Consider the following 9,450-nt stretch of genomic DNA (forward strand, 5'->3'; position numbering starts at 1 on the left):
GGGGAGCGGGGCCGGGGCCGGAGCCGAGCCGCGGCGCAGCATCAAGTGTGTGCTGGTGGGGGACGGCGCCGTGGGGAAGACGAGTCTGGTGGTGAGCTACACCACCAACGGGTACCCCACCGAGTACATTCCCACCGCCTTCGACAACTTCTCCGGTAAGGGGGACCGGGGGCCGGCGGCGATCTGGGCAGCGGCAGCGGGTGGGTCGGTGCCAGGGCGCCCGCAGCCGGCGCGCCCGAGCGGAGCGGTTTGCGTAGGGAGTTCGCCGGGCTAAAGTTTCGTCCCTCCGAGATGGGCGCGCCCCGAGGGAACGTCGCAGATCTGTGGCTCTCTCCGGCCAGAGGCGGCTGCGGAGGGTGAGGCTCCGCTCCGTGTGCCTTCGGCCCGGCGGGGGCTTTCTGTGCTTGAGAAAGCGTAAGGGGATCGTGGAGTAAGGCCCTTCCGGCAGGGTTAGGCGCGGCGCGGGTCTCTGTGCAGCACCGCTCGCGGGGAAATGAAGCGGAGAGCCCCCAGGGCTTCTGCGTGCTGGAGTGCTGGTGCTAGACTCAGCTCCAGCCCTGCTGAGCTGTTATCCAGCCTAAGCGAAGAGAAAGACTGTAAGGGTGGAGAGACTGTACCTCTTCTTTCCTCTTTTTTTTTTTTCTTTTTTTTTTTTTTCTAATGGAAAATGTGCGAAGTTGAACTCAGCACGCTTTTTTCCCCTCCTCTCTCCCCGAAGCTGTGGTGTCTGTGGATGGCAAGCCGGTGCGACTGCAGCTCTGCGACACGGCCGGGCAGGTCAGTGAAGCCACCAACCCCAGTGACAGCGGGAGGGGGCGGAGGTCCCGGGGGGAGAGGTCATGCAAAGTGGTCTTGGTTGTGACCCCGGAGTCTGGAGGGCCACCTGGTGTTCCCTGAGAACAGTTGTCACTGACTTCATTTTTTTAAATAACCACGGAAATGAGAATTACAGTGTTTGGGACGCAGGCGTGTAAAGCATTCATAGCTGTAGGTATGGAGAGGTGGAAACTGCTGTTAAAGGGACTTGAGGGAGAAAAAAATGCCATTTGGTAGTGTCTGTGCAGACTTCACACTTTCAATTGCCAGCTGCTAAGAAGTGCTGCACCCCCCCTGCCTCAAGCTGACCAGCTCCTGCTATGTCTAGCTCCTTGTTTGCCTGACCGGAGCACCTATCTTTTGTATTTTCTGGGTAGTCTTAGCTTGCGCATGCCATAAACACTTGCAGCGCTGTTTGAGCCCAGGTAGCTTGAAGTGTTTTGCAACTTAACTTGCATTTGAAGGGGGTGGGAGCTGCATTCATGAACAGCTTTGTGGATCCAGGTCTGTGGCTTCACCAAAGTCGCACAGATAAATCTCAGCGGCCTTAGCACACAAACCTAGTTAGGTCCTCTGCAAGCAGGTGCCCCACAAAAGAAAGGACTTTGGAGGGCTGCACAGCCCTGGCAGCAGTGTAGGGCTTCCATCTGCCCTACAAACCCAACCAACAAGCCTGCAAGCAGGTTATTACCTGCCTTCTGCAGGTAATAGCATCAAGTGTCCCTTGGTCTTGTGCCAGGGTGGAACCCTGTGTGTGCTCATAGGCAGAGCATGCAGGTGACACCATTGCTGCGGTGCGGTGGCAGCCTTTGCTTGTAGTGCCCAGGCCAGGCGGGGCCAGCCAGTCTGATGACCTGCATTGCTGCGCAGTGGTTCAGGTGTTTGGCTGCCCGAGTGCCCTGAAACAGGGGGAGTTGCTTCCTTAAAAACGGAGGGGTTGTCTACAGCATTAGTCGTCCTGAATAAAATACACCTGGCTGGGTGAGATTGCTGCTGGAATCTGCAGCTCAAAGAGCGCTCCAGTCAGGGTGAAATTCCAGCTATTTTGGTGTCAGAGCCCTGCAGTTTGTGTACCTGCCATTGAAGCCGCAGGAGTGTGCTTGAAACATAAAGGGCGCCGTTCCATCTGGGCAGGAACCCTTAAGATCTGGGTTTGGCTTTCAAGCCCATTGAATCGAGTGCTGCTGAGGTTTCTCACGTTGCAGGAAGAGGCAGTTAGGCAGTGAGGTGCCTTGCTGCAAATGGCTCTGTCCTTCAGAGCTGCGGCTCAGTGAGCACGGGGCTCCTCCAGTCAAATGGTGAGAGCCGGCTCTCTTGTGAGCCTTAATCTGGGAATCAGCAGAGCTAATGAAGCTTGCTTTCTTGACTCGTGTTTTATAAATTGCTGTCTTTCTCAGAGTTGCTGCTGGAAGAAATTCATTCAAGTGGAATGAGACTTCTGAGGCTTCCAGTGGTCTTTAAGCTGCATATCCTGGGCCCTCACAGGCTTTAAAGCAAAATTTCCTGTCTCGAAAATTAACACGCGACTTGCAATTCAGCAGTTAAATGCTGGTTCTGGAGAGATGTCTTTAGCTGCATTTGTTCTCTACACTTTAAATTCAGAGCTTTTGAGAACATGTCCATTTTAATTAAAATGTCACCTCGCAGAGGCAAATCCTACCTGCTCAGGCTGCTGGTGTTACCCTGCTTTCATCCTGCTGTCAGCATAAAGCGCTGCATGCAGTTAGTTAACCCTTGCTTCTTGCTGCATTCTTTTCTCCTTTATTACCTTCAGGTGCTTGGCTTTCTTGCAGCTACCTCCTGAAGCTGCAGAAGGGCCTTACTTTGTTGGAGTTTTCTCTAACAAAAAGAGGGAAGGGGGAGAAAAAAAAAAGATAGCACCGGGAGGCCTCTTTGCAGTTTGTTTGATGTGGCATGGGTGGGAGGGAAAGGTAAAGCTCTTATTCCATGCCATTGGCATGTTAAGCCTGCGCATTGTGATTCGCTGTGGCTGCCATTGGATTTAAATCCCCGGGCACAAAGGCAGGTACATTATTGCTTCTTCTGTAGGATGTTGTTAAGTAGGCACTGGTTTCAAAATGTTTCCGGCCAGGATGTGCTTGCTGCCACTTGTCTGCTGTGCTCTCGCCCGTGTCTGCAGCCAGGAGGGTACCTCTGAGATCCGCGTACCTTTTCCCTCCCATACCTCTGTTTTTAGCTTCACTGCTCTTTGTGGCTTTGCTGGTCCTTTTTTGGGCTGAAATAGGGCAGAGGGCTGATGTGCGAGTAGCGAAGGAAATACGTAAGCACTTGAAGCTGCAGTATTATAAAAGCTCAGCCAGGTGGGGGCTTGCGGCTGGGCAGGGCCATGCCTTGGGCCTGCACATGAGCCTGCACTTCGTCCCACGTTCTGGTGCTGAGGTCTCTGTGGAGGGCAGGGGTTGGAGCTGGGGGTATCTTGCGGCCTACACAGCGCTGTTTGTCATGTGCTAACCTGGTGTCATTCTGTGCAGGATGAGTTTGACAAGCTGAGGCCTCTGTGCTACACCAACACAGACATCTTCCTGCTGTGCTTCAGCGTTGTCAGCCCCTCATCCTTCCAGAACGTCATCGAGAAGTGGGTCCCCGAAATCCGATGCCACTGCCCCAAGGCACCCATCATCCTGGTGGGGACGCAGTCGGACCTCCGGGAGGATGTCAAGGTGCTCATTGAGCTGGACAAGTGCAAGGAGAAGCCGGTCCCGGAGGAGGCCGCAAAGCTTTGTGCTGAGGAAATAAAAGCTGCGTCCTACATCGAGTGCTCAGCTTTGACTCAGAAAAACCTTAAGGAGGTCTTTGATGCGGCCATTGTGGCTGGAATTCAGTACTCAGACACCCAGCAGCAACCAAAGAAATCCAAGTGTAGGACTCCAGACAAGATGAAAAACCTCTCCAAATCCTGGTGGAAAAAATACTGCTGTTTTGTATAGGAGTTGCGAGGACCCAAGTGCTGCTCTGAGAAAATCAAATAGAGGCTATATTAGCTGAAATCTCATTCTGTGTTGTCCCAGGTGTATAGCGTAGATCTGTATGTATGTGTATATGTTGCTACTTGGTATCTCAGTTGCCCTCGCAAGGGTGGCAGAAGGATTTGTAGTTAAATCATTGCGTTGAGTTTTGTGACTAAGATCTTTCATTGCGGAAGAAGTGCACCATGTGTCTGTGAAGTTATGAGGATTTGTCCAAAGGATTCGACTTCTTGTCTTACCATGTGTACCTGATGGGGAGGAACAGACGGGAGCCTTTCGCTGCAAGGGCTGCACAGGAGGAATGCATGAGTGACTGTGGAAATGTAGAGCTGTGTACACGGACGGTTAAAGGGAAGATAACACTGTGCCTCCTAACGGACCTTTCTAGCTTTAAAAACCCAATCCTGCTCTTTTCTCCATGTCTTCCCAGACCAACAGTCTTAGGGATCGCTTTAAAAAGGGTATGCAAGAGGTGTAACCTATACGCAAATGCTGTGGTTGGAAAGGTCACATATATACCTTCAGCATGCTGTGAGGGAACCTGATACGTTACAGCACTGACATCTCGTTTGTCACCTCCCGACTTGAGAGTCGTTTCTGTCCTTTTCCCCTCCTGCCCAGGTTGTTGCAAGGAAGCCCGAGGAGCATTACTGAGCCTTAGCTCACCACTTTGGGTGGCAGTGGGTTTCTCTCTATTTGTGTGGACGTGACGACAGTTGGTCTATTTCAGCAGAAAGGAATGTAAATGCTATTGGGTTGGTTGTTTTTTCTTTTTTTTTTTTAAAGAGATGTAACAAATATCTGTGCAGCACCGTGCAAACTGCATCTGTTTTTAAGTCTACAGCCAAGAGTTTCAGAATGCCCCTCCTTACCTTTCAGGCTGCTAAACAAACAACAAAGCAGGCAGATCAAGGTCATAACAGACAGGACTGTAGCAAAGTGAGACTGCTATGTCCTCTTCATCATGCTGTTTTCAACCAAGTTTGTTTCCCTCCTAAAAGCAGCAGTTGCTTACAGTTGAATCTTGTCCAAACTCATGCTGGGGAAATTGGCTGAGGCCGCTCTGAAAACTTAACGGATAATATTTTCCCAGATCAGTCCAGCAGGTTAAATGTGCCTAAAATGTAGCTGAGTGATCAATGTAGTGCAGAGCTGAGTGCCACCTACCCTCTGACTAAATCCAATTCCTACTGGGCTAAGCCTAATTTCAGTCCCTGAGGGTTTGAGAGACTGGAGGGGTAATGTGACTTTCTGCAAGAATGGTATTTTAACTTTTTCTGCAGAGGGCATTTAGTCTATGCTCTCTGTCTGTCTTTTTATGGCCCCGACTACTTTTTTCTTAGGTATTTCAAGATCAGATTCTATTCTTTTTTTTTTTTTTTTTTTTTTCCCCTTTGGCCATAGCCTTAAAGTGACCTTTTTCATAGTCTTAAACTAAACTGCAGTTGCAGAAAGCCAGAACCCTTTTTCACCATAGATGAATCAATGCCTGAGGTAGAGAGGAACTGTGGAAGCCATTTGAACTGATAAAGCTGACCGCAGTTTACCTCCTGGTCCATTAAAGAAAATGACACTACATAAATGGATTCTGGGTTGTATTGGCACAAACTCCAAAGGCAATATTTTTTTCCTCCACTACAGCAAAATGAGAGCAGAGTGGATAACGTTCCATGGCTGAAAACTTGAAAATGGAATGGAAATCTTTACATAAGGCCTGATTCAATAAGAATGTGTAGGCTTCTGCTCTGGAACAGCCTGGAAAAGCAGTTTCCATAGCACAGAAGCTGGATGCATTGAACTTGGTTGCATCTGGTTCATAATGGTTTAATGTTTACTGGTCATGAAGTTAACATCTGAGCCTTTATGTTTCTTATTCTGATGCATTGACAGAATTTCTTATATGCAGTCATACTGTCATCTTGGAGCAAATGTTAAAGCCAGATTTCTCTTGGATGCTTTGCTTTTCTGTATAATGGTCTCAGCTGATCAAAAATGTGGGGTTTGGAAGGAGACAGGCTAGATTCTGAGCAACTCCCACTTGCAAAAATAACACAATTTCTTCTACAAGGTCATACTGCTTTGTATCATGCCGTACTGGAAGTAGTACGTTACATTTTATAAGCAGCCTGTTTCATAGTCTGGAGTAGCATTACTTTTAAATGTAGCCAGCTGTGACTGTTTCTGAAAATGTGATGTATATACAACTTGTTATAGCCTTTTACTAGGTGTATGTAAACTGAGGTCTAATAACTTTATGAATACTGCTCTACAAGGGGCTGCACAGGGTCTAGGTTTTAGAATTATTACTTTAAAAATCACCAGTATTTTACGAGCGCAAGTGGGGGGGAGATGTCTCTATGTAGTCTAATCTGATGTGCCTTATGAAAAAAACCTCTTCTGAGTGTAGGCTATATTCTGAAAGAAATATTTCATGTGAGAATGGTATAAATGAGGTATTTGGAAATAAATGCTGATCCATGTGTGTGTCTGCCTCTGCTGCCCGCTGGGAGGAGGTGGGGGGTGCGGGCGGGCTCCTTGCACCTGCACTCCAAAAGCAAGGTGTGCAGCAGGGACAGCATGGCCCTGCTGGGACCACTCAGACCAGTGTGACCTTTCCTGCTCCTGTTGCACTGGGAGAGCCAGAGAGGATGTTTTGGAAGAGCAGAGCCAGTTCCCTCCTCTTGGAGCCATTTCCATCCTATCCCATATCCCTCCCTGTCCCACTGAGTGCCCACAGCCAAGTAAGTCCCCATGCAAAAGAGCTGTGGTGTGTTTCTCTCTGCTGCGCAGCCTGGTGTCTTACCTATCCCTGCCTCCAAACAAGGCTGAGCCAGCTCAGGTCATCCTCAGTGCCAGGGTGATGATGTGCATGTGCTGCTGTGATCAAAAGGCTCCACCTGCCCAATGTGAGCTACAGGATGAGATGGCAGCCGTAGCTGATAAGAGTGCATTGAAGTACGCCTGCTGTACAAGAGGTTTTCCAGAAACACCGAAATTGCTGCCACTTCATGATGGATGGAGGTTCCCGAGGGAGAATTTTGGGGTATTTTTTTCATATCACATCAAAGTGCCCTCGAACAACTGATCTATCCTTGCACGGAAGTAAATTTCACTTTTACCATTCTTTTCCTACGTATTTTGTAAATTGGACACCTCTAGGGTATGACTGAGCGTAAAGTTGGGACGTGACAAATGATCCTTCATACCCAGCTGGGAGAAAGGATCTCTGAGGAAACCCGACTGTGCTCTTTGCTTTCTATTTCCTTCCTAGACATCAGTCACTGACCGCAGAGAGGCAGAGACTGCTGTAGGCGGTGGCCTGGTGTGACCACGTGATGCTGACCCAATATTGTCATACACATTACGCTTAAGCATGGAACATCACTTCAGCATGTGAATGCCCACAGAACAGAGCACCATGTGCTCACATGTTTGTGCAGAAGAGACCTCTGTCAGCTCCTCCTGCCTTCAGTGCTGCCCTGTCATGCAGCAGGGTGAGGAGAGGAGGGAAACAGCTGTTTAGGAATGAGTAAGACATCATAAAACTGGGAAGAGCTGATGAAGAGGCTCCTGGGCAATGCGGAGTGATAGAAACGACTTTTACCTATGTTAGGCGCAAGTAGATTAAAAGCCCAATTAGACAAATGCGTGAGGAAATGAACAGCCCCAATGAGTGCTGTTAGGTACAAAAATAGAGCCTTTTCTTTAGGAAGTCCCTATGCTGTGGATAGCTGGAAGCTGGGAGGAAATGTTGCCGCGCACTGTGGGGAAAAATCAGTCTGTATTTACTCTGTTCTTAGATTCTTTCCCCAAGTGCAGGTTTGAGCCAGGATATGGGATAAGGTGGACTTTTGGCATCCTCCAGCACTGCTGTCCTAATGCAGTTGAAGTTTTTGCATTTGCTTTTGCAGGATGTTTTTCAAGCCAACAGCAGGGCCCCAAGACCCAACAGGACCTTCTGAAGATTAAGCTTCCGACGCTGCTGGCAGAGAGTGGGAAGACGTAATACGATTAGGGCTGTTCATTACCCATTTAGTGCACTTCTCTGTGGTATAAACCAAGGAGCAAACAGTTGTGTAATGCAGTGAATTTTACCATCTGAGGCAGTATTCTTCAATATTACTGATTTATTTCCCGACTCTGTTTTAGCAGGAAGAATAAATCAGTGATGTATATGAAAATAATAGGTGTAAAGCTTGGCAAGTATGCATTTTAAGTCAGCAAGGGGACTGTTTGTAGGAAGGGAGTGTGAGGGGCACCTCTGCTTCAGGGATGACTCCCACCCCCAGAGTCCTGCTGGCTCCTCAGCTTGCAGCAGGAGGGCCGAGAGCAGGCATCCATCAGATGCCAGCAGTGGGGGCAAGAGCATAACCAGGCATTTGTGGCTCCTTAGCATGTTTAGGTCTGGTCCCAGGCTTGATATGTGGGGGCAAAAGAAGGGTCGTATCAGAGAACAAGCTTCATTGGTTGGTTAATGCAATCCCTGCCTTTCTGTAGCTTAGAGTCATAGAATCATAGAGTCATTCAGGTTGGAAAAGACCACTAAGATCATCTAGTCCAACCATCAGCCCATTCCCACCATTCACACTAACCATGTCCCTCAGTGCCACAAGTTTCTTCAGCACCTCCAGGGATGATGACTTCACCACCTCCCTGGGCAGCCTGCAGTCCTTTGGCAGAAAATGAGGATTTCTCTGAAGACAGCTCTGGAACAATCACTCATCACTCATCTTCTCCTTCCACAGCTGCCTTTCCCCCCACATTCTCCTCTCTATAGGCAATTTTTTCATTTACTTTTAATTCAAAACAGCGCTTTGCCCAAAGCCTGGTGTTCAGCATTTTTATGCTCCCTGTATCACATTCTTGCATCTTTTGAGCTTTGTCATGGCCTTTCCACATTTTAATTATAAGCTCAGCAGGCTTCAGGCTTTGCTATTCCTCTGAGCTGAGAAAAAAAATGCACTTTTTTCTTTCCTCTCATTTTTGTAACTTGGAACAATCAAGTTGGATGAATTTGGGGGAAAACGGGCAGGATATTGCAAAGACTGTAGACTGGATCGTGATAGCAAGGGGGTAAAGTCCCTGCCTGCAATGGCGATAAGGCAGCACTGCGTGCCTGCACGCAGCTGCTGTTGACATCTTGGGGTGAGGGCTCTGCATCTGCTCGGCTACAGGCAGGGCCCTGGCCATCTTCAAAGGGCTTTGAAGTGCCCCCTGGCAATCTCCTCTGGAAGATAAGAGATTACAGAGAGAGAGGAAGGAGTTCCTGAAAACAGCTCCAGCAGCACGTATGTTTATCTAGTCTGGGTAACGCAGAAGGAGGGCCAAAGCCTCGGTGACATCCGAGAAGACGTGCAGGGATTCAAGAAGAAAATGCTAAGTAATGGGAAAACACTATTTGATTTTTTTTACCTCTTTTTTTTTTGTTTGTTTGTTTAAATCCACTGCCTCAGGACTGCAGCTGTGTGAGAAATGTTAGTGCGTACACCCCTGCCTAGTCCTTTCCTATGGATCTGCTTAATGCTGTTACTATATTTTTGCCTAGAACCTTGAGGTTACTGCAGCCAACCAGGACAGAGATCCCAAACCCACTGCTTAAATACGTATCTGTATTTCTGTTTAAAACAAACCAAACTCCCATTCATTT

The 9,450-nt window shown here is 48.5% G+C and overlaps 1 protein-coding gene across 1 annotated transcript in view; it reads left to right on the forward strand.

Moving 5' to 3' along the window:
* The window catches only part of RHOU (ras homolog family member U), a 16,821-nt gene extending 10,534 nt beyond the window's left edge, over positions 1–6,287 (forward strand). Inside the window, exons 2-4 of the mRNA XM_021390468.1 lie at positions 7–155; positions 719–777; positions 3,309–6,287. Coding sequence (XP_021246143.1) covers positions 7–155; positions 719–777; positions 3,309–3,764 — 664 coding nt within the window. The 3' untranslated portion in view covers positions 3,765–6,287. The remainder of the gene's footprint in view (positions 1–6; positions 156–718; positions 778–3,308) is intronic.

Source organism: Numida meleagris, chromosome 3 (genome assembly GCF_002078875.1).
Source record: "Numida meleagris isolate 19003 breed g44 Domestic line chromosome 3, NumMel1.0, whole genome shotgun sequence".
NCBI classification, from domain to species: Eukaryota; Metazoa; Chordata; class Aves; order Galliformes; family Numididae; genus Numida; species Numida meleagris.